At 38.2% G+C, this 26,238-nt stretch overlaps 1 protein-coding gene across 4 annotated transcripts; it reads left to right on the forward strand.

The window, feature by feature from the left end:
* Window positions 1–535: 535 nt before the first annotated feature.
* Window positions 536–25,220, forward strand: LOC105035156 (helicase-like transcription factor CHR28). 4 transcript variants are annotated; one of them, XM_010910603.4, is made up of 12 exons: window positions 536–728; window positions 3,488–3,617; window positions 3,711–5,049; window positions 5,151–5,332; window positions 6,383–6,454; window positions 6,536–6,610; window positions 6,709–7,609; window positions 18,555–18,685; window positions 20,194–20,415; window positions 22,751–23,338; window positions 23,473–23,682; window positions 24,820–25,220. In XM_010910603.4, exons 2-12 carry the CDS (start codon window positions 3,504–3,506, stop codon window positions 24,922–24,924), a joined length of 3,939 nt encoding a protein of 1,312 aa, XP_010908905.1. In that variant the 5' UTR covers window positions 536–728; window positions 3,488–3,503; the 3' UTR covers window positions 24,925–25,220. The 4 variants fall into 4 exon arrangements, with proteins under 4 accessions (XP_010908905.1, XP_019702811.1, XP_029117691.1 ...); XM_019847252.3 differs by having other exon boundaries at window positions 3,554–3,617; XM_029261858.2 differs by lacking the exon at window positions 3,488–3,617 and having other exon boundaries at window positions 3,666–5,049.
* Window positions 25,221–26,238: the final 1,018 nt, after the last annotated feature.

A 26,238-nucleotide genomic window follows, 5' to 3' on the forward strand; every position in this document is an offset into this window, starting at 1 on the left:
ATTTTCTGATCAGGAGATAAATATGAAAAATAATGTGTCATAAAAAATTAATTATGAGATAATTTTTTTCAGATTTTTTTTTTGGTAAACATTATTTTCATGTCTTTTCAAAATTTAAACTTTAGTTAGCTCCTGTATTACTATTTACTATTGGATCATGTATGGATGGGTTGGTAAATATCATTGTATTATTGTGTTATTACTGCATGGTTTGTAATTTTGAGGGCAGTGAAACCACGTACGGGTAGTACAGCTCAACATGATTTTCCTCTGGTGCGAGAGGTCTCGCCTTGCTTTAAATTGTTAATCAGATGTAACATCAGACAGGCGAACGGCCGTGATCAAACTGAACAGCTGTTTCCTGTTCTGAGTCAAACCCCGAACGGCCGCTGGCAGTTCCAACGTAAGGCTCTCAAACTCAAACTCCGAAGTCCGAACCCAAAGCCAACGCACGTGCCTCGCAATCTTAGCATGCATCAATCGTAGCCGTCCATCTGGTGTTCACTCCCCGTAATCACATCGTTCCTTTCCCTTCGCTCCGTCTTTCCTCGCACGAAATCCACAAATCGAATCCCCTGGTCTCCGTTCCCTTCTCTTTGCTCGGTGTTTTCCCCCCGAGATTAGGGTTTCTGGAGGGATTTCTTGCTGCGCCCCGGGAAAAAATCGTGCCTTTTTGTTTATTTTTCTTAAACCCTTCTTCCATTGATCGGGGGCCTTCTCATGCGAGCGTAAGTTTCTTTCTCGATTTCTTCTTCCTTCTCAATTAAATTTGCAACGAAAGATTGCTTTTTTGTTCTTTTATATCTCTGTTTATATGCCTTCTTAGCCGCTGCGGTCTACTTTCTTGGATGCATTGCCTGGTAGATTGTTCTTTGTTCTGATCCTGATTGTAAAACGGGTAACTTGAATTGAAAATTTAGTTTTGAACATGCTGTTTTGTGTTATTATGTTTCTCTGTTGGGTTCGATTCTTTGTTAGGTGAATTCCACGATCAAAAGCGCAGGGTTGGTGAACATGGTGTTTTGGGGTTCAGATGACCTGATATAGTAATCCTTGTTTAATGTGATGGGGCATTTGCTCTTGGTGCCTGGTTTTTGAAGCAGAGTGGAGTCAACGACTTGCTTACATGGTAGGTTTTTGAGACATGATCAGTCTAATTTAGAAGGAAATATCAACAAGCGGGCCAAGGGATGGTAGATTGAGAATGGGTTTGAAAAAAGGGAATTTAAAAAGGTCGACAAGTCTCAGGAATGAGTAAGCTGAGGAAGTGGAAGCAGTCCTTTAATGGTCTTGGATGTATAGGGGTGAATGTGGAGATCTATTGAAGGAAGTCATTTATGGGGTGGAGATGATGCAGTTGGAAACACATGCACTCCAGCAATAATGGAAAAGCTGTGTCTTAGAGTGCAGGATTTATTGGAGGTTCTACATTAGGATACTTGACTGATTATTAAAGATTGTGACCATCTTTCAATTGTTTACTGCCAGTCCATCTAGGTTATCACTGAAGGTGAAGGCTGTTTGTTAGTATCATCCTGTACTAGGCTGGTGGTGGCATCTTGAAATCTGTTATCATTTGTGCCTTTTTCTAAAATTGTTTGAACTAGATGGACCAAAAGTGGAGGATGGGGGCTGCTTCCTATCTGATATGAAAAGTTTGATAATTGTTTCACAAATTGATTCTATTTTCCCACCTTCATTCTAAGACAATTCCAGAACACTAGATTGATGTGAACTAGCCTCTTCCTAATAAAATCCCTGGAGTGTTCCTGGTACTTAAGATAAATAGTCCATCCCTCCCAGATTGGGAAGTGCTTTTTTAAACCCATGGGTTATGGTCCTAGTGACCTTTTTGGCTTACAAGTCTTTCTGAGGTAGGTCAAATGATGAAATTTGTAAACTTGTTAATCAAGAATGAGCAATAATAGGATTGGGGACCTTTGGCCCAGGTTATTATAAGAGGGTGTGCACGATCTTTTAAATGCTTACATCCTTCATACAATTTTTGTATACTGCCATTTATGGTGATACCTGAACCTAATGGTCATACTTTATGGTTTCGGAGGGGTTTGTCATATCACCATTGTGCATCTATATAAGTTGATTGAACCTGCAATATGTAGCCATAGGCATAACCAGCAAGACCAGCAAGAGTTGTTCCATTTTTTGTTGTTTTGGCTGTTCACAGTATGTATGTAATTTCCAATGTCTATGCAATTGCCAAATATTATTTTTATCTTAATATTCAAACCAAACTTTCACAACTTTGTCATTAGTTTAATTTATATCTTGGTCCTATCCCCATTATCAAATCTTTAATGGCCAAAAAGAGAGATCTTTTCTCCCTAGATTGCTTCCATCCCATGTTTCAAATGACCGTCATAAGTGGAAATTTTATCACTGCAGCTTATGTTTGTTCAGATCTTTTTCTCCAACATTTCAGTCTATTAACCCTGTGCTTCCTAGCTGACTAGACATTGACCCTATAGAATATGCTGCATTCATCTTATGCACGAATATGCCTTATTGCTTAGAATTCTTATCTGCACAATGTAGTTAGTTTTGTTATTTTCTTAGGAAACTTTCTCCTCAGTCTTGCCATTATGTGAAGATCAAACAATACTACAAATTCCAGTTTTGCTCAATCCAAGAACATCTTGTTTAAGATTTAACTGTAGATGTGCCTTTTTTCTTCATCCTGCTTTTTTAAAAAAATATGAACAAGGCAATCTAACAATTAAGTATCAGAAGGCTGATCTGGCTGACTGTTTGACATTCTTGTTATTGTACCATCTAAATAAATTTGTTGAAGGGGAAACCTTAAGTGTAGATCAGGGGAGAGGTCTTCAAGCAACAACAGGTGTAACCTTTCCCACCCTGAGTATCCTAGTATTTGATCCATGGAATGCCATACCGCCCTGTACCGCCCCGTACCGTCCGTATCGTACCGTACCGGTCTCGTATCGGTACGTCATACCGAAGTGTACCGACATTACCGTACCGTATCGAACCGCGTACCGACATTAAACATAATTTCATCGGTACGGGGTCCGGTACCAGTACGGCGAACCTTGATTTGATCATTTTGATTTGTCCATTAAGACGGGGAGGAGGACCTGAAGTAACCTTGATAGAGTTTTGTAAGATTCAAATGACAAAGGTTTACATGACAGAGCTTGTCTTGACAATGTTTACTCCCCAACAAAAGAAAACCCTGTCATGACAATGGTGGTAGGCCATAACAATGCCTGGTTAAAAACTCAAAAGTCAATTTTTGTACTGGAAAAAAAGCCAATTGGTCAATTAATTATGGTTCTACCAAAGGTGAAATCCAATAGATTGTACTCTTTTAATGTGACTTGTTGATCTGTTGCAAATTGTCCTTATTCTTCAGTTGGTTGAATTCAAACACTTTAACATTTTTTTTTGATCATGTATCCATTTTTCTTATCACTGTGCAACTTATCAAGGTATGATCTATGTGCAGTTTATGGTTACAGTAGATGCTAGATCATGCATACCCTCTATATGATCTCTTTCAGACCACTTGCAGATGGTGCAGTTTTTTAAGAGAATGGATCTTCAGGCCAATATCAATTGTTCTACAGTCGATCCCAGTAAGTTGGATTTTTAGCTCATTGGGTAAAATTTGATATTTACTGCAGGAATTTGTTGAGCAGGTGTAGGGCTGATGATAAAATCTCTTTTAGTTTCACAGTCATTACTATCAACAGTTAGGAACATCCGTCAGCCCCTCTTTTACTGAGCTTATTGCAGAAGAGACTTCTAACTATTTGTTGCCTCATATGGACATCATTGAGATTGATTCTTCAGAAAGTGAAGATGATCTTGAAATTAGACCTTTTGGATTACAAGATAGGTCATACAAAAATGGTGCTAGTGGCCAGTGGAGAAATACTTCCGAGAGGTTCATTGGTCAGAATCATGATTCTGGCTTGAAACTCCCATCACATTCCATTTCTAATGGTGGTGAAGGAACATCAGCCCCACGATCTTATATGAGCAGTGTGGAACCAACAATCATATCTAATGAAAATTCAGGACATAGTATTAGAAGCAGTGGAAGAGATGAAGGCCGTCTTGTACCTCATGGAGGGGCTGGTCGTGTTGAAAGAGATGAAGCAAGGATTTTACCTTCCGAAAGGCCTATTCATATTGCAGAACTAGACATACATGCAGAACCGAGCCCGAGTACCAACTTTGGTTCAGATGCAATATCTACTGAATGGGGTATGGATGCAAATTCCTTATCTCAGCATTCTCAAAGGAGGATTCTTCCATCTTTTTCTCAGCGAACAAATTTCAAACATGCATCAGAACCTAGCATTGGATCCCATATAGGGCCTGTTCTTTCTTCCCAACAGAAGGAACTTGCACCAGTGGGGCATTATAGAAGGTCTGAAGTGAATTTGAATGACATTGCCAATGATAGACGGATCCTCAATGAGGACCAGACCCAAAATGGTCCAAGGAGAGTTCTTCCATCATCTTTGCAGCCTGCCATGCATGGAACTGCATCAAAAAGTTCTCTAGACTATGAAGGAGGGAGTCAGATCCATAATTTTCCTGGGACAGAACATGATTCTGTAAGAACTAATGTATCTGATGGTAAGGTAGTCGATACAGCCAGGAATAATGATGAATTTCATGCGTATGGAATCAATGGTAAAGGTCGAATTCTACCTTCGTCAGTTCTAAATGGTAAATCTATTTCCAACTCTCAGCCAAAATCTTTGACAGAGGCCAGAGACATTAGTAATTTTCAGGCAAAATCATCTTTCTCTTTGGGAGCGAATATTGCTGATGGTGCACAAAAGTTTCCATCATTCTCAATTGGACATGAGAAATCTGGTACCAGTACTGCAAAAGCTACAAATGAGAGATGGGGCAAAGGTGATTTTCACATGGAATCTTCTAGCTCTGTCGGAGCTAGTTCAGCTGCTGGTGTGCAGAGAGTTCTACCAATGGCATTCATGAAAGAAAAAAATTTCAATAATACCACTCTGAAAACTTCAACGGAGTACAGAGGTGATTTATTTTTCAAGGCAAATTTACTCACTATGCAGGAGTAAGCGATGTTCACAAGTTAGTAAAGACATTCTTTTTTTTTTTTTGTGTGTGTGTGGCAGACGATGGTCATACATTTGGTAATGCTGGTAACGTTAGGGTCCTACCTTCATCATTGATGCATGGAAAGTCTATTAACAGTTTTCAGTCAGGTGGTGTTAGTGATGCACAAAATCACTTAAGCATAGGAGAAGATAGGAGAATCGAGCATGATGAGAGGGTAATATATCAAGAAGCATTGCAGGTAGTTCTAAACCTAATATAGCTTCATGTCATCTTCTTTTACTTGTGCTAGGAGAAATTTTGGTGACTCCATCATATGTTTTTGTTATATTCTGAAGCATTTTCATGAGTTGTGGAACATTTTTTCCTTTGTCAATGGCTAGTGAACCACTGGGTTGTGAAACATTCTTTCCTTTGTCAATGGCTAGGGAACCACAGGCATCAAGCAAACCTTTGAGCAGAGAGTAAATTAATTGAATATGTTGATGTATTCCAAGAGGATATATTCATCATATTGATAATTATTTTATTAGTGAAGCTTTCCTTTTTAAGTTTTTAACAAACATCACATAATAAGCTATATGGTTTATGGTTCTCTGGCTCAGCAATCAATTTGAGGTGTATGCTTCACTTTATGGAAGTATAAGCTTTAAAGAATGACCTTGACATGGTTTCCTTTAAGTTTTTCTATTGCCTTTCTTTAAGGCATAGATCTTTTCAATCCTCGAGGAATCATGATTTATGTCTTCATTTCTTTATGTTAAAGACATTTTATTGATATCGTTGAGATAATAGAGCTTCATGAAACTTCTCATAGAGTTCTCTTTTGTGCTATGCTTTTTGGTGAGATTTAAATGCAAAGGTTTGTTGTTGTTGCTTTTCTAGTTCCATTTTGATGTCTATATGCCAGGTTGATTTTTCTTTCCAAACCTGTTACTTTTTGGCATTTTTGTTTTTTTTTTTTATAAGTCTTTTAAAAAAGAAGACAAGGTCTAGAGATGTATAAATAAACTTATTTAATGCTCTACTTTTTATATTCTTTTTGTTACACCATCTGCTTCCTGACTTTCATCTCGTATCACAGTATCCTTAATCATAATTATGTAATCAAGGAATATAAGTTTCGATAGCCAGTGTATTTGACTTAGGGACATGCTAAAGTGATTGTTGACACCTGTAAATTCAGAGAGAAGTGATACCGTCTGGTTCAAGGGATCATTTTCCTATGAAGTTGATTTTACTAACAAGAAAGAAAAATCGCAACTGAGGTTTCTATTATTGTTTTGTGCAGAATCTTGGTCAGCCAAAATTAGAAGATGATCTGCCTGAGGGGCTTTTGGCTGTTTCCCTTTTAAAGCACCAGGTATGGTACCTGCTCAAAAGTGTTTTTTTCCCCTTTAATTATGTCAATGTGTGACTTTGGGTAAAACCTTCATGTCCACAGAAAATAGCCTTAGCTTGGATGATTCAGAAAGAGAAAAGTGTGCTGTGTGCAGGTGGAATTCTTGCAGATGATCAGGTTACCTTATAATAATGACTCTGAGATTTTGGAATATGTGGTATGTTTCTTCGTTCAATCGTCATTCTTTAAAGGCTAAGCATGCTGTTATGTGACAGGGCCTTGGTAAGACAGTGTCGATGATAGCTCTAATACAAAAGCAGATGACTCAGCAATCTGAGTTCACATCTGGTGATTCAAGCCACATAAAATCTGTAGCCTTAAACTTAGATGAGGATGATGATGGAGTCACTGAAGTGGATAAGGCAAAGCAGATTGCAACGGATGAATTAAAACAGGAACCTGTGGCCAGTACATCAATGCGTGCATCTCACAAGTCAAGGCCAGCAGCAGGTACTTTGGTGGTCTGCCCTGCAAGTGTTCTGAGGCAGTGGGCTCGGGAGCTGGATGAGAAAGTGACAAACAGTGCTAAGCTATCTGTTTTAGTCTATCATGGAGGTGCACGGACGAAAAATCCTAGTGATTTGGCGAAATATGATGTTGTTCTAACGACATATTCTATTGTAACTAATGAAGTGCCAAAGCAGTCTACAGCAGATGATGATGATGGAGAACAAAGAAACCTTGATAGATGTGGATTAATGTCAGAGTTTTCTTCTAACAAGAAAAGGAAGCAGACATCAAACAGACAGAACAAGGTGAAGAAAAAAGGGAAAGGACTCAAGGATTCCCACTTTGACTTGGGCAGTGGCCCACTTGCTAGAGTTCGATGGTTTAGGGTTGTACTAGATGAAGCTCAAACAATAAAGAATCACAGAACCCAAGTGGCTAGAGCCTGCTGTGGTCTTCGAGCCAAAAGAAGGTGGTGTTTATCGGGAACACCTATGCAGAATGCAATTGATGATCTTTACAGCTACTTTCGGTTCCTCAAATATGATCCATATGCTGTCTATAGTTCCTTCTGTGCCTCAATAAAATACCCCATATCCAGAAATGCTAGCCAGGGGTATAAAAAACTTCAAGCAGTCTTGAGGACTGTGCTGCTCCGTCGCACAAAAGGTACTTCCAATATCTGATTATAAGCTAGATATTGTGTTGGTTTGGCCCTCTGGTTGGAGGTATTTCTTAGGTTCTAACTGTGATACAGCATGCTTTGTTCCTCCATTACCATTCATAACATGTTGCTGTTTCTTACTTCATTGGAGACTTTGGGGATAATCACAGTTTAATGCTTGTTTGATTGGGAAAATGTGCTCATATCTCATGGCAAATGAAAATCATTAAAGCAAGCTTGCGAAATAGGGACATAAATAATGTCATTATTTATGTCATTAATGTAGCTTATTTATGTACATAAGTAAGCTAATTGGAAAATTGTGCATTTGTTGCAGGAGCATGATGTACATCACTGTCTCAATGAGGGAAAGGCTGAGAAATAATGTAGTTATAAGGGAACATAAATCTCAATTAGCTTCCTTCTAGGGCTCATAATTAAGATGAAGCAAGACACAATTAGGAGTACGTGTCATATACTTTTGTGGCTTCATTTCATCTTCAGGAAACCATCTATGTTTACTTTTCATGATGATTCCCACAATCCTTCAAACTTTGCAGTTTTCATTTGGCTTGTAAGGCTGCAGTAGCTTTTTGGTAGTCTTAAATGTGGATTTTAAAGACTGTAACGTGACACCAAATGACTCTGGGGATTATTATTGTTGATTATATCAATGTTTTCTGTATAGACTTGTTTTAGCTGGTACTGAGCTACTACAAGATCAGTGTACAGGGGTCTGATATGGTGCAGTACCCACATGTTATAGCTGTTCTCTTGTTTCAAGTAGTATGCAGTGTATTTTATCAGTTGCACCAGTTATCCACTGGGGTAGGGTCTCTACTGAGATTGAAAAAAACTTGGATTGAATCACCTTTAGGGGCTTTTGGTTGCTTGTGGTTCTAGCTGCTTATAACTTAAGTTGTAGGTCAACCGTTAATATGGCAGCCATTCTTTTTTGGTCTGCATGGAGTTGTATATCTACTTGTAGGAACTACTGTTTTCTGTATAAATGCCTGCAACTGAAACCTGTAACTACGAATTCTTTGTTGGTTACCTGCTGCTAGAAAATGTATGGTTATGCATCAGCTGAGCTGGTGAGGTTACCTTCCCACCAACCCACATCAAAAATTGTGAACTCCTCTATTCTAATAATTTGACCGGTTGTTGATTGTGTTTGAAACTAATAAGCACTAGGATGTCTACCATGAAATCAAACAATTTACCATGCACATTATGTGAATGATAATAGGATCAGTGACTGAAAATGATCAAGAGCATGACAATGTCATAAAATAATTGTCACCATTAATAACTCGACAAAATAGAAATTTGTACAATAAGTTTGAATCACATCAGACTACAAAAATGCAGTAATTACTTCCATGTGTAACTCTACCAATTCCTGTATTGAGTGCATGATTACTTGATAGATTCATTGCTGCTTATGCATCTGCAAGTAAAACCAAAGTGCAAAATTTGCTTGGATGGCATAATGCACAATAGTTTGCCACTGCATGTGCCATTTGACGACAAGAGAGCAGATAGACTCCTGATTGGGCATAACAGTTTTCTGCTCTGATGAGCGGCCCATCCTTCTTGTGATCCTCAAGAATAATCTAAAATCATCACAGCTATTAACTAACCTCAGGGAAGCACCTATTAGGGAATACATCCATCCATAGGAAAAAAAACATAAGTGAACAAGATATAACATCTATGAAAGATAAATTGAGAGGATAATGGAACATTCATAAACAGAACTGGCAAAATGGAGCATAAGCATCTACTACATGACATAATTAGCATACAGTAAAGAAATGCAACTCTTGATCTATAAGAAACAGACCAACTTCACGATGAGTAAAGTGGCCAAACAAGTAGGATTTGGGCCACAACTTGGTGTTGGCAGGAATTATCATCATCATTCTTCTATGATCAAGTTTGATAGATCACACAAACTTTATAATAAATGGCCAGCGTTATCAGGTTGTATAATTTCATTACTCCCTTTGCTTTGGTACATTTTGATGCAAGCATGTCTTCTCTCCTCAAGGGGTGGAAATAGATTTATGTTGTTGATGAAATTCTCTTCACAAATAATTAGCAGCATTTTACGTACTATAAATAGCTCACGCTGCCAGCATTATTTTGTTATATGCTAGTTATGCTATCCACAAATTACCTTTCTAGATTTTTATATTTTAAAGACAACAAGGAGAGAAAAAGGCTAACAAATTGTTATATGGGAACAATGAATAGATGCATGAAGAATGGGGTGTTACTGCTACTGGAACATTAGATTTGAGGAGGTGATAATTCATGGATAACTTTAGGAATTTTGATGTATAGGAGTTTGCAAATTGGTTGAGGCAAGATAATCAAGCCACATGATTCATTGAAAGAATGAAGGGTGGACTTGTGCTTTCAATAAATTACTTGGTGCAGACAACTAGCAATCAAAAGAAGATTATGCTTAATATTATTAGAAAACAAATTTGGAGTTATGTTTAGCCTAGACCAAGGATCTCTGTGCTGGTAGTGAGGCCGGGCTGGTTTCCTGGCAGCATGGTTCAGTATGCCTCCATGCCGTTCTATGCTGGGCCTGTATTGACAGTTGAGAGGTTGGGGGAAGGGGAGAACAGGAGAGAGAAAGAGAGAGAGAGAGAGGAGGGGGGAGGGAGGAAGAGGGAGGGAGAGAGGGAGGAAGGGAGAGGGAGAAGACTGGCGGAGGCCGGTGGAGCACATCCCAACATGGTAGAGAGGGAGGGGGAGAGGGACAATGGGAGAGAGGAAAAGGAGAGAGAGAGAGGTGGGAGGGAGAGGGAGAGGAAGGAGGGAGAGAGGAGGAGGGTGGTGGACGTTCGGGGGAGGGCTGCGGAGCTGTGTCACAGGGACCAGTGGTATCCAATTCTAGTTGAGATATCAATCAGGGGCATCACTTGATATTGACTAGTACTAAATGGTGCCTTTTCTTGCTTGCTGATACTACCTATTTTCAATCAAAATCAAGGCAAAAGGGGTCTTCTTTTTTTCTTTTTTCTTTCCTCTTCCCATTTCACCTACTTTATCTTCATTTTAAGCGAGTGATTGATGCAGGAGCATAGGGATAAATTTTAAATAGATTATTTATTTTAATTGCTATTTTACTATAGCGAATTACTGTTCATGAGTTATTATAGTGCCAATATTGTAAACAAATATTGTAGCTTAGGATTTATTTTAATAGTTTTCAATGTCTAAGATTTAAAGGAGTTAATCTAGGGTTGGGATTAAAAGAAACATTTGTAATCCTAGTATTTAAGTGCTGTAATATAGGTTTGCAACCGTTTTTTGTCATTTTTTTATCAATAAATTTCAGAATCTTGAGCTTTTTCTAAAATCCTAATTATTCCTTCTTTAATCCTAACATTTTTTTCTAGCCTATAATCTGTCAATACCTGTTGTCCTCTCCTTTTACTATATCAATTTTGGTATCAGAGCAAGGATCCTATTAGATCATATTAGGATTTTTGTTCTTAAGTCATGGTTGGACGTGCTAGAGGTCGCGGAAGAGGAAATCAATGTTAGCAAGCAGATATGGCTAAGATGTGGCATATGATTGAAGATTTGTTGCGAGTTGTTCCAGCTTTATAGCGACAGGAACCTATGGCAGCCCGTGTGGAGAATTCGGAAGGTGACCATGACCCAATAGACATGCCAGAAGGTGGTCTAGAAGATGAAATTGATCCAAGAGATTTTGACAATCCCTTTCATGATGCTGGAGCCATAGATAATGTGGTGCGAGCTAGATTGGAGGAGCGAATGGTTCATGCCCTAGATCTAAATCATGGCAGAATCAAGATTGAAGTTGCTGATTTCTACAGAAAGATGCATGTCGAAGATTATTTAGATTGGAAAACTAGTTTGGAGAATTATTTTGAGTGGAAGCCCATGGTTGAAAATAGAAAGCTGTTGTTTGTGAAGCTTAAATTGAAGGGCACTGCACTTCAATGGTGGAAGAGAGTTGAAAAGCAACGTGTGCGATAGGGTAAACCAAAGTCAGCACTTGGGAACACGTGAAAACGTTGCTACAGAAATAATTTTTGTCGGTTGATTATACGATGGAGTTGTATAAGAAGTTTCATTCCTTGAAGCAACGAAGTATGACGGTCGAAGAATATACTTCAAAGTTCTATAGCTTGTCCATTCGAGTAGGGTTGGTTGAAACTAATGAATAGATAATTTCTCGTTATCTTGTTGGATTAAACCAATCTATTAGAGATGAGATGGGGGTTGTTCGTTTGTTTAGTCTTGAAGATGCTCGGCAACATGTTTTGTTAGCAGAAAAATGAGTGTGGAGATATGGTGCAAGGAAGCCCTTAGGCAGAAAATTCAATGATACAATGCAAAAGGATCTAGGGTCTGTTTGAAGTACTAAAAGTAAGCAAACTGCTTAGCGAACCAGTCAAGAGATCTATGCAAACAATCGGCCAAGTTAAGGAGGCTCAAGTACTTTTGGCCCGAGTGATAAGGGGAAGGCTGTAGTATGTTATGGTGGACAAAACAATTCTGCCCTTACTACTTTAAAAGGGAACAACAGCTCACAAAGTCGATACTTCACTTGTGGAGAAAAGAATCATAACTCTTATGTATGTCCCAAATGACGAATGAATCTAGCAGAGCCAGAAAACGATAAATATGATGAGCTAGAGTCGGTTTATGATATGATTGTGTAGAAGAAGGTGAAGAAGTAGATGTCCATCCTGTTCAAGGGGAATCGTTGGTGGTTCAAAGAGTGATGACAACCACAAATAAGGAAGAAAAGGAAGATTGGAGGCGATGCAGCATTTTTCGGACATGCGTGCTTTGCGGTGGGAAGGTGTGTGATTTAGTTATTGATGGAGGTAGTATGGAGAATGTTATTTCGAAAGATGAAAAATTAAAGCTGTTTATTGAAAAACATCCTCATCCCTACAAGATTTGTTGGCTCATGAAGGGTAATGAAATACCGGTTACTTCTCGGTCCTTGGTAAAGTTTATGATGGGGGGGTAATTTGGATGATGAAATATTGTGTGATGTTGTGTCTATGGACATTGGCCATATCCTTATAGGAAGACCTTGGTTATATGATCATGACATGGAGCATTGTGCTAAGCCAAATCTTTATTCCTTCTATAGAGGTAATGAGAAGTATATCTTGCATCCACTAAAGGAGGAAACAAAAGTGGCAGCAAACCTATATTACAGCACTTAAATATTAGGGTTATAAATGTTTCTTTTAATCTCTACCCTAAATTAACTCCTTTAAATTCTAGCTATTAAAAACTATTAAAATAAATCCTGAGCTACAGTATCCGTAAACAATAACGGCATTACAATAACCCATGAACAATAATTCGCAGCAGTAAAACAGCAGTTAGAATAAATAATTTATTTAAAGTTTAACCCTATGCTTCTGCATCAATGATGGAGGGACTTTTGCTCCAATTTAGAGGATTTAGTAAAGTTTAGGTTGATCTAGAGACACATCCACCCAAGGTGACTCCACTTCTTTTATTGGATTCTTGTGTAGATAAGCTCAAAAAGTCACCAAATATGGAAAAACACTGGCAAAAAGTTTGACCTTTTGGGTTGTTTAAGAATTGCTGAGTTTTTCCTTTTTTTCTGAGAAGACCAAATTTTTTTATTTTTGGCTGTAAACTAAGCCTTATAACATGTGTAGAACAATAGCGAAAACTGTCGGCTGCTGTGTTGACACCAGTTCATGTAGTGTGGCTCAGTTAGCATGTTTTAGACCACCAACCACCTAATACCAGTACCCCATGAACCTTGGTAGCTTGTTTTTTAAGAAACAAGGATTTATGTTAATTCATATATGGTGACTATTATATTGGCTAACGGAGACCCCCATGGTGTTACAATGTGTAGACTGCTATCCCATATTTGACCTTGGATTTAAGTGCAAAGCAATACAATATAGCATGACATGTTATGTACCACACTTGTGCTTTACCATTGTATTCGCAATTTGACAGTACTTGGCATATTACCATGCCAATGTTTGGCATGCTATTGTCTGAGTGTGTGCAAAGAGTACCAAGCATTTGATATAACCCCCATCCCCCAACCACAGAAATAGATAGATAGCTAGATGTTAAATAAATGAAGGAGTACCAAGCATGAGCCAAGCTTCAAATGGTACGGTACATTCAATTCCATTGCTAAGATGGCATGCCTTTGGCATGCGATGCTTATCCAAACAACATGGTGCACATCATCCAACATAAACTGGATTATACAAGCATCTAAATGCATATGAAATGTTTTTTCTGGGTAATCTTGGTTAATCGTCTTGGTGGTAAGGACATACTAAGGTTTACTTCTAAGCTTGGCAAACTAGGCGAGTCCTTGGTAGTAGAAATCTTCTGCTTAGGGTGGCATACATGCTTCAAATTCTCATCAAAACCTTCTCCTCGCATTGGCTTCCTATGCATTTTCTTATTGATTTTTCAAAGGACCTGTTTCCCCATACCTGCACCCAGCTCCACTTGCACACGCCCACACACATTTCTGGTAATAAGGGCCACTTCTGAGGATGTAGACAAACTTGCAAGATATTTCTATCAATATCATGCTAAATGGATAATGGTATATATCGTATAATAGTCTTGTTTTTGGAGTCAGTGGGTCCTCTAAACTTCAAAAGGTTGGATCAGCAATGTAAATATGTATATTGTTATACAACATGCACCATAACCACAGGGCACTCATGTGCTTACATATGTATGTAGGTGTAATGAACATTGTCAAATAATCAGGTCGTTGATATGCTTCTTACAAAATAGTATTAATGATAATTAAAAGATGTGTACGTCTGCTCATATTTACCACTAAATTGCAATAAAATGTTACTGATCCCACAAAGAAGCATATCTTATGAAGAGATTGATCTGACATTATAAATCCATAAAAGCCCAATGTTAAGTTATTTATGTTGACCATGTGTAACAACTGAATTGTATCTTAAAAACTATCTGATGTTGCTATCAAAGATTGTGAAATATAAAGAGGTTATCAAATTTCTTTAGATTGGTATAGAACTACATAAGATAAGAATAATTTAGGAACATTCTGTCTGTATTGGTGCCCACACATGACTTGGTGTGCATCTGAAATTGGCACATCATCCAGCAATGTAGCTGTAAGTAAATGTGGTGATGGGGCTGATAACACCCCTAACCTGATCTGACCTGACTTGAGGTCTTGGATTTGGATCTGAGAAGGGTTGACATAACCTATCACATTGGGTTTGGGTCCAAAACTTAAATCTGAAATGTCATCATGTTAACTTTGGGTTTAGGCTGATCTGTCTATCCATCCATCCACCCATCCTTCCATCTGTACGCACTCATCTTCCTGTACATCTAGTCCTCGGGTTACTGCTGCATGATATTAATGATGTGTTCATGAAACAACATATTGGGTAACTTCAAAAAACAGTCTAAAAGTACACAGACCTAAATACTAGGTATACATACAGAGATACTCATCCTCCCTTACCTCTAGTCCTAGGTTTACTGCTGCATGATGTTAATGATGTTTATTGTTCATGAAGTAACATGTTGGGTGTGTTGTGTAGCTTCAACAAACTGTCTAAAAGTACACAGATAGTAAGTATTAGTTATACAAATATAGATACTCATCTTCCCTTGTCTTTATCCTAATGTTACTATGGTGTGATGTTAATGATGCTTATTGTTAACAAAATAACTTATGAGGTGTGTTGAGTAGCTTGTAAAAACAGTCTAAAAGTAAACAAGATAATAAGTACCAGATTGTTCTCAGATACCCAACTCAAACCTGATTCCTGTTGGGTTCATTATTTGTACTTTGGGTTTGGATGTCAATGAGCCAATCTGATCCAAACCGGACATGGCACCATCCCTACCTACAAAACTAGGTGACACATAAGATACTGTGATGAGTGGACTCACCATTTTCTTCTCAAGATGCCAGTGCATGTGCAGCCTAATAGGACATATAACAAGTTGGTACAATGTCACATAATGTGGCATGCTTATGGACTCTTGACTAAGGTTACTCGTATTTGCAATGAAACATATTGAAGTGTATGAACAGCAGAGCTGAGATGTGTCATGAGTTTTAGATGTTTGAATCAACGGAAACTTCAGCTTTTCATGAGAAAATAGAACGTAAGTTTGATAATATAATTGTGAAATCAGTGTTTACAAGGTGAAGCAGAGTAACATAGAATAGATGGTGGTAGAGGGGGTCTATTTGCGTGAGTCCATATGAGGAACACCACAAGCTGGATAATGGCACATCAGCAAATGCATCTAACAAGCAAGTGCAACCATGAAACACTCTCCAAGTCACTGTAAAGTGCTCTGCCTCTAGGTATAGCATTCTAGAAATGGAACCCTTTAATGAGCTTGTGGAGGATAGGACATGTTGTGGATGAAGTGCTTCCATCTATATTTTCCTCTGCAATCAGTATAATGTTGTCAAATCAAAAGGCTAGCTTTCCTCAAGAACCAAACCAAGTAGGAAATGAATGGGCCTGCTAACAAGAGGCTAGAAAGTGTTTCTTTCCAAGTTACCAATCGGTGCTTGATGCCTCAATAGCCCAAGTTCATTAAATATTACTTAAAAGGAGTGCTAATTTTCCAAATAAAAGTGATGATAGGAAATGTGAAAGGGATGCCAAAGTAGATTTGCAAAGCTTACATGAAAGTACCATCCAGAAACTTGATGTAGCATGGATTTAAATATCTTCTAAATCAAATGAATGAAATGTGCTGCTTTTTACTTGGAACCAATAAGCTCTGGGAACAGTGACCTTTTGCGTTACTATTAGGTTCCGATGATCTTGAACTTATCAGAAAGGCCACCTCAAATTCTATAATATATCATGGTGGCTGAGGATTTCAGTCTGTAATTTGTTGGTGTTTTCATTACAAAATTTACTTATGTTAAGAGTCCTTTAGTTAGATGTAGAGTCTAGATTACAAATTCTTGAATGTTATCGTAATTGAAGTTTTATTTATGCAGCTAAGACAAGATTGTGAGGACTTCTGATATTTGAATATGATATGATATTGACCTGTAGTTGTAGATTCTACAGTTCGTTCTTCTGGTCCTTGTAACACCCTCCTCAGGGTTCACTGAACCAGTCCCATGACCCATAGATGGTACAGTACAAGTCTGTACTGTGTCGTGCTGGAGCTTACTGAAACAGGGAGAGGGAGGGTGAGGGACGAGCTACAGGAAGAGTAAGAGAGGGGGAGGAAGAGGCAGAGGAAGGAGGGGAAGGGAGAGAAAAGGCCCGGGGGCGGGGGGGGGGGGTGTCGAGGCCCCTGCTCACCTAAGAGATAGAGAGAGTGACCGATGCTGTCGAGGAGCAGGTGGAGGTGAGGGTGGCGATGTTGTCTACAAGGATGAGGCAGGGAACAATCAAGCATGGATTGATGTGGAGATGAGACCTGAGATGAGGGATTGATTGCCGACGGTGAGTAGGATGCAGCGGAAGAGGGATTGCAGGGTGAAGATTGGGGAGAGCCACAGAGAAAGCCTTGAAGGTTTTCGAAGAGGTGCGAATGTCTTAGCAGAAAAGCATTGGAGCGATTTATAACTCGAATTTGCATGTCTCAACTGTCCCAGGTCAGTGTTGGTTTGGTAAGGCCCAAGCTGCCTGGTTTGGGTTAGTTCAGCATTCCTTGACTCGACTGATTCTTCTATTATCTATATATCAAGGATTTGGATCAGGGTGCATCCCGACGGGCCGTGGGATGCATCTGGGACACTAGTTCTTTCATAAACAGGGACATCTGGTCCCTCCTGGTTGGTATCAGCTCAAACAGACACGAATGGTTATCTCCACACTTAGGCAGCCTACTATCTCAAGGCACATTTTTTCTTTTTTAATTTTTTTTTGTCTTCATTCTTGCTAATAATGGTTGTTCTGGTCCAACCTGATCTGTCCATTACTGTAATGGGACTTTAATCCTTGATCTCCATCTTAAGTATTTCCTTCTCTTGTGTATTTGACAAGGTCATCTACATTCCGTCTGATGCAGTCATAACTTCATGAGGTTCTAGAAGCATCTGTGACAATCCAAATTCCCATCCCATCCAATGAATATATTGAATAGGGTGATGTTAATGGTTTGGATGGTCGGAGTGTCTTCATGCCTTTTTGGAAAGAAAACTTGATTAGAGGAAGACAATGCTCCTGAAATTAAGGATATTTGAAAAAAATAAAGACTAGTTGTGCTGACCTGTATGCTAAAGGAATGAATTAGTCTTAAGGTTAATCAGGTGTCATGAAAGTGGTAGAGGGAACTCTTTGATTTAGAAAACCCATTAAAGATTTTGGTAAAGTTATGTATCTAGAAGATGACCTGTGAGTTGGGATGTTGGCTGTATATTGGAAAATTGTGTGTCTATGCTGTTTTTTTGAGCTATTTTTTTGTCCTTTGTTTTAGCTTATTAAATATATGATGTGGACAATATAATGTGGTCCTGCTTTAGCCTTCAAGTTGATAGAGCAAAGCAAACAAGAAAGAAAAATGAAAGAATTTAAGACAGATCATTAACATTGATCAATGTACATCTATTTGTGGTATAACAAGTTTTCAATTGCTTTGATCTCTCATGTTGTACCATGATTTCCTATATTTGGCCTTGATCTAAATATGCCGTCTTTGTCAAGAAGTTTTATCTTTAATTTGCATTTTTTTTTTCATGAATATCTCCTTCATGCTTGGTAGGAGAGGCACTTTGATATAATTGTCCTCTAATAGTTCTGTTGATTTGGATATTTAGGTTTTTTTTTTTTTTTTGGTCATCATAATACGACACTAAAGTGTGGTGTTTATCCTGTGCCTTTGTGCACTGGATCACATCTGTGTGCTGTGAGTGTTGACCTACCATTAACTGTTTGGCTACAGGCACACTGATAGAGGGAGAGCCAATTCTTAAATTGCCTCCAAAATCAATATCAATGAAAAGAGTAGAGTTCTCTACAGAGGAACGAGCTTTTTATTTGAGGCTGGAATCAGATTCACGCCAACAGTTCAAGGTATGTAATTCATACAAGTTCCGATGAATGGTTCTTCGATTCTGTAGCAAGGAAATCTCAGCATTTATAAGTTGCTTGAATATTCTATTAAAAAGGCATCCCGATAAGCTTATCATTAACTTGTGTCAAACTTGCAGATTTTTCAGTTGTGTAAGTTTGATTCCTGCTTTTAAAGTTAATAGTCTAAGATATTATTTATTTTAACAAAAAAATCAATTTTCATTTTGTTTAACTAAGATGATGATGATTACTATATTGCTTATGTCATCTATATGGTTAAACAATTGGTTTTGCTCAATTCTAATGACTTCTAGTGCTGAATCTGGTAGGTAAACAATAAATTTTTAGATATTTTGCGATAGTTTAAGATGTATAAGATCAGGATCAATCTTGAGTACAGTCCATAACATTTTTATGTATTATAATAAGTATAGATTTTTCTAAGTGGAAAGAAGCCGGATAGTTGCAATGTCACTCCCAGTTCGATTTTAATTCAATCAGATTTTTATCCTTACCAAGAAACACTATTATATATCATTTTAGGCAAAGATTCAGATTCTAGCGGGATGTCCTAGAATGTCCCATGGGACGCTAGGATGGGGTACCATCCTATGTGTTGGGACAGGCCGTCCCGCTAGCATTCCGATTGGGACGCTTTGGGACATCTTCTGTCCCAAGTGTCAGGATAGAACGGGACGGCGACACGTCCCATTTTATGAAAAAATTGGGACAACCCTGTCCGACAGGATTTGAAACCTTGATTTCAGGTCTTTCATATGTTACATTTTAGTGGCTGATATACAGGAATTTAGTGCAAACCCCTATAACTCTGAAATTGTTTAGGAATGCTGGCTAGTTGCAGACTAGCCAAAGTCAGTTTCCAGCTTTAATGTAGTCTGGTTCCCTGATAGCCTGTAGCCATAAGTCAGCTCTATTTAGACTGTCTTGGTATCTAGATTCTGAAATAAAAAACAAAGAATCAATCAACAAGTAATACTTATTTTTTTTATAATTCCTAATATATTTATAAATATAAAAGAAATATGACATTGGGGGGCTTGGAAATTAAGGACGCATCTGGAGTTATTTGCATACATTTATTTTATTTCTTTATTTAATCCATGATATCAGAGGTGATCCTAAACAGGAATTGGTGAACAAGCATTTATAAAGCTGACCCCAAACCATTGACGCAGTGCCTGATGGTGATGGTTACGAGTTTAGATATTTGTCTCCTTTTACAGCCAAGAAATATCTAAAACCCATAACCATCACTGTCGGGTACTGTCTCAATGGTTTGGGGTCAGCTTTATAAATGCTTGTTTGCATATGTTTGAGTGCACAAATCTGAAGATCAACTCTAATATAATTAACACCCTTGAATAAATTTAGCCTGATAAAAGTTAAATGCTAGTTTTCTTGTGCTTAACAAAAAAGTTATAGTGACTGATGTTGAATTTTCTTGTTAGCAAGTTCAAAAAAAAAATGTTAAGTTGCGTTGATTGCAGGAATATGCTGCTGCTGGGACTGTGAAACAAAACTATGCAAATATTTTGTTGATGCTTTTGCGTCTACGGCAGGCCTGTGACCATCCACTCCTTGTTAAAGGATATCACTCAGATACTGTTGGAAAAGACTCCTTAGATATGGCTAGGCAACTTCCTAGGGAGATGCTGATCAATTTACTGAATCAGTTGGAAGGTTCATTGGCAATTTGTGGCATATGTAGTGTAAGCCATCTCATCTCGCATGCTTCTTACTTCCCTTCCAATACAATCCCAAATATTCATACATTATCAATTACATCAAGTTATTCATCCAGTCACTTGTAATGTGGATTCATGTATGCAGGAAAAAAAAAATCAGGAGTTGAGCTTGGCATGCACTTGATTTATGCTTTGTAATTATATCAATAAAGTGCTTGGATTCATCAAAGCACTAGTTGTACTGCAGATTATGCATAGATTTTTGCTAAAAGATATAATGATTCAAAAACCAATGACAGGGCATCCAAATTGAAGATCCATGTCATCGATGCTGAGATCAAAAAATGCCTAGAAACGGAAAATCGTACGTTGTTGCATATCGCTAACATTTGCATCAAGTGGATATAAAAACAGATTACGTTAATAGATATTTTCATGTTTTTCTATGATTTAAGCATCAAGTGGGTTGAGAGGTAGATTGTCTGCTAACACACTGCTGGAGATGTCACACACGTGTGCAAAAAGACTGCTCACATTTGGGTGGGGAGCTGGTGAGGTGCTTGATTGGATTCCTCTCCTGGGTAACTTCAATGGCCTAGTTGAGTGTCCACACTGCAACAGTTTGACCTGAAGGTTTTGAGTTGGGCCAAAAGTTGTACTCAACTCCAAGAGCTCAGCTAATTATATGCTCCCAAACATGTACAACTACCTTGTTTTTGAAACTGAACCTGCCCCTTGTTTGCTTACATCTAACTAATACAGGTTCATAGTGCACCACTACCGAGTTATGTGGCAATAAGTTTCTGAATCATGACATCTCTTAAAAAGATGTTGCAGCATTATGTTAAATATCAATTTTACCTTAGTTTTCTATTAGTTACTTAGTTGCATGTTTGTATTTAGTTGCTTACTTTTTTTATGTTGGAATAGTATGGCAGTCGTTACTAAGTTTGTCTGTTTATTGTAGTGAACATCAATTTGATATTTTGATTTATGAATTGATTCTACCTCTAATAAAGTTGTCAAAATCCTCAAATCATCATCACTAATAAATCTTGTTCTTAAGTCTTAATGAAACTCGTAATGTAACTTCTAGTTCCTTGTAAGGTCTTTGATGCCATTTTCTTCAGCTTGCTTAATTTAAATAGCTCCATTATTTCCCTTCTGCATTTTGTAACAACTTCATTTTGTTAGGTGAGGCTAGAATTTTCTTTAGTAACAATTCCTTCCATTTTATTTCTGCAATCCCCCCAGGTTTTCCTTTCTTGTACGAGTCCCTCTACCCAGAATTTTGAGTGGTGGGAGGATGCCTTTGAAACTTTTCTCCTTTGACTCAGGTACCCTTCGTTTAAGTTGTTCTGCGTATCCTTCCCTTAAGTTGATCTATGTGCAACAGTCTATCCAATTTTCATGAGACGTCTTAGTTGTCTTTGATTTTGTTGTTTTATCTTCTATAGCCCACATAACATGGTGAAAGTTCCATGGATGAAAAGGTAGGAAGAAGTTGTTAGATACCTTGTTAGTGGTAGATTTTCTAAATGCTTAATATATTCGAATCTCATATAAAATCATCTGTCAGTTTATGCAAAGGATATGCCGATCCCACCCTCCTTGTTCACCTGTACACCTTCAGCCACCTTGTAATAGTCAGTTGTTTCTATTAACATCTACATGGTGGAAATGGATGAGATATGCATGCTGTGAGATGGATACTTTACATCCATCACATGTAAGTTTGCTCTCCTTCGACAAAAGTTGATCTTTGACTTCATACTGAAGCACTCAAATATTTGTTCCTTGAGTCATCATTTCCTGACTCATTTGGCTGTATATTATTAAAGTAGTTATTAGGAAACATTCTATTTTGTATGAAACGTTCCATTACCAGCAATAAGCCCTGCATTTCAGTTTGTGTTTGGTCTTCTTCTTCTTCTTCTTATTATTATTATTATTTTGTCATGAGTTCCAATCAAAGACTACATTCTCTTGCAAGGACAGTCTTTCCATATTCTTTTTCACAACTTCTATGCAAATTTTGGTTACTTTCCATGGTTTTTATGTGCTTTCCTTGTATCAAACTAGTGCCTAATCACTTTGTCTACAAATGGTGGGTGAAGTTTTAGTGCTTTCATTGAAAGTCTGATGTGTGTTGCTGTTAGCTTTCGTCTTGTTATGTGAAGCATTCCTTTATCTTCTAAAGGGTGCATATAGCCATCTTAGCTTTGTCTTAGTTGTTTATCTTTTCAGCAAATGGTTAGAAGTTTCTTTCTTTGGATGGATCCCGATAAAGGGACAGTTATCTTTTTACCTCTTCAAATTTATAAAGTTCTGTTGAGCTAACAATGTGATACTTTCCCAGGACCCACCTGAGGATCCCGTCGTGACAATGTGTGGTCATGTTTTCTGCTATCAGTGTGTATCTGATCGTTTGACTGGAGATGATAATTTGTGTCCTGCAGCTGGTTGCAGAGACATACTTGGCACTGATTCAGTTTTCTCACGAGCTACACTGAGAAGTTGTATTTCTGATGAATTTGAAAATGGTACTTCATCGCGTTCTTCTGCAAATGATGAGGAGTCTTCAATCACCCAAAGTAGTTACATCTCTTCGAAAATTAGGGCAGCTCTTGATATCCTGAATTCAGTTTGCAAGCCAAAAGTTGGTCTGGAACTGTGCAGTGAAAATGGTTGCTATCTAGCTGGAACTGACAATCTCATTACAGATGGTTTTGGCTCCGGCACAAATGTTGTAACTCACACATCCACACAGTTGAACTCAAACCCAGAGATTCCAGTCAAGGCTATCATTTTCTCCCAGTGGACAAGCATGCTGGACTTACTAGAATTTTCATTGAATCAGTCTCTTATGCAATATAGGAGGCTAGATGGGACAATGTCTCTCAATTCAAGAGACAGAGCTGTGAAAGATTTCAACACTGACCCAGAGGTTTGATACTTGAACATCATGCATTACATTTATTTAGTGGTGCTTGTTTTTCATCTGTCATATTCTCTGCTCTACTGTTTCTGGCCTGATGTGCATTTATCCTCAGATGATAATTATGACAAGTTTCATCTCAGGTGAGGGTTATGCTCATGTCACTGAAAGCCGGAAATCTTGGCTTGAACATGGTTGCAGCTTGCCATGTTATTCTTCTAGATCTTTGGTGGAATCCAACCACTGAAGATCAAGCTGTCGATCGAGCACACAGAATTGGGCAAACTCGTCCCGTGACTGTTTCTCGATTAACAATCAAGGATACAGTTGAAGACCGCATTTTAGCTCTTCAGGTAAAGTTCTGTGATAGCACATTATGTTGGCATCCATTTGTTGGACCCTAATATGATATTTGTTGTCATCGGAATGGAATCATAAATGACAACCAATGAGAGAAGATTTTAAGTGGTGAAAGGCTAAGGGAAGATAATCTAATCATGCATGAAGATGCATTAATATAGTCTAAATCAGAATAAGATTATTGGCTAGTGATATCAATCATCTTTCTGAGTCATGTCATTTGCTCTATCCTTTGCCTAATTATGAGTGCTAGTTACTGCCTAACGTTTGACGATTACCACCGGCTATCAGAGAGAATGGGAGAGTGCACTTCTAAGTGCAACAAGGACTTGAATTTTCTAGAGCTGTTTCATGGTTAGCATTCCAGTTTCATGTTTCAGGTTAATCTGCAAGCCTACGAGTAGTCCAAAATATATAATGGAACATACATGATGGTTCACCGGGCTTTTTAAGTGGACACAAATAGACTTAAAAGGTCCCTTGTCCATAGTCTGTACCCTATTATCTGAATGTTACCTTGGGTATCATCTACTGCATCTTCCGGACGTGCTAGTTACCATTTCCATATAAACCTTGCTCATTTGAATTATCAGCTTTCTTATGCTGTAATACCCATGCTGTTAGTGGTTCATCCATTTCATGATGCTTTGTTGTCATCACATTCCAACCTAAAATGTAAATGACCTTCTCAGCTAGTTCACAAAGGAATGTATGTCGGTTGAGAAGGTACGTAGATATCTGTTTGAAGATTGTGATGCCTGTATTAGGGGACAGATTGGCAGCAAGATCAATGCCCTTCTGACTCATTAATTGGATTAATATCTTACCAGAGATTTCAAGGTTCCAATTGAGGACAGGCGTGTCAACCAAGACATCAATCATATATTTCACAATGTTGGCACCTCTTCGCAGGTAAAGAAGGGTGCCTCCGCAGCCTGAAAGTTTTAAAGAATGTCCAGAAATCTATCATAATCTGGATGTACCAAGTTTTACTTGGAATATGCGTCTGTTCCTGCAACCTCCCATATGATCCAAATTTTCAGCATGATCTCTATATCCACATCAAGATAATCATGCAAATTTAAAATTGCTGCCTGTCTTACATATGCACTGAAAATGCTGTATTGCAGGAAGAGAAGAGAAAGATGGTTTCATCTGCTTTTGGAGAAGACCAAACTGGTGGTCATGCTACTCGTCTTACGGTGGAAGATCTCAGATACCTATTTATGGGTTGAGTGCCAGCCTTGAGGCCGATGAGTTTTGAAAGTGGCTCATTATAATCTGTTCAATTCTTTTTGCATCTAAGTCTGGGGTTTATGGTCATATGGTTCTATTGTCCCTGGTAATTGAAACCTAGAGGTTTTGAGGTGTGCTTCATGCGAACCATTTAACCCAGTCGGCTTAGATTTAGATTATACCTTGCTAACTTACGTAAATATTTACTTCATTGGAACTGGTCATATGACTGTAAGTGATTGTAAATATATATTTTGGTACTGGCCCTGGAATAGAATGTGGAGCATTTATCCAAGCTTATTGGCGCTCTCTTTTCTTTTCGTTAGTTTCGGCAGTTGTTATTTGCGTTATTAGTGGTTTGTGAATGTTGGAAATTATGACCCAGGGATTAATTACCATTCAAGTTAGGTTGGCCTTGGTACACTGAAAGGAAGAAGGGGTCATCTTTATGCTTATGAAGAACTAGTAATAATGTACATCCAATTGCACGCCATGGTCAAGACTGTAGCACAACGTGGTGAATTGCAAAAAATGAGATTATTGTACAATTTTCCAATTGCATGCTAGTTATAATTAAAAGGAAATCCTCGATACATTTTAGGAATTTCTGAACTTTTGAAAGCTTGATTTTTCTGAACAAAATATTTTAGCCATCCTAAATTGGTTACTTTTAGGAATCAAAGATATGCTTTCCAGCAATGACGCGCCATTGCGCGGCTCATCTTAATTGTTAAGGCTTGCATAACTTCATAACTTCTTGTTTATGTACCCAATTAATTCCTTTCAAAACCTCCATGGAGGTTGAACTTTAAGAATGGATGAATAGGGGGTACCCAATGAAACAAGAGGGGGAAAGACTCGGCAATTCTCAAGAGATCCCAGGAGCCAATTCATTCCAGCTCCTTAGAACAGGAATCACCAAATCAAGACATGTTATTCTGGCCATGTTTTGCCACAGCAACATCCATATATCCACACAAAGAAGGATAACCATGTTTTATGAGGAAAAAAGGTTTATCCATGCAGTTTTTTAAGAATAAAAGTCATTTTTTGAGCCATGTTTGGATGCAAGGAGTTGCTAGATTCTGATAAAAAGCTGTTTTACATTATCCTTAAAGTTTAGAGACTTATAAGTTATGTGGGCTCCCTTCAGTCTGGCATCTGGCAGCACAAAAACAATGGATAATCTACGCCGGCATGCCGAAAGCTCCTCCTATCCCTCCAAATCCCCCATAAACATGGGATAATTTCTATGTTCGCTCCATCAAATTCAATCTGTATGCGGGTTCTAATCAAGCTTAAACATCATGAAC

This window comes from Elaeis guineensis, chromosome 4, assembly GCF_000442705.2.
Source record: "Elaeis guineensis isolate ETL-2024a chromosome 4, EG11, whole genome shotgun sequence".
Lineage (NCBI taxonomy): Eukaryota > Viridiplantae > Streptophyta > Magnoliopsida > Arecales > Arecaceae > Elaeis > Elaeis guineensis.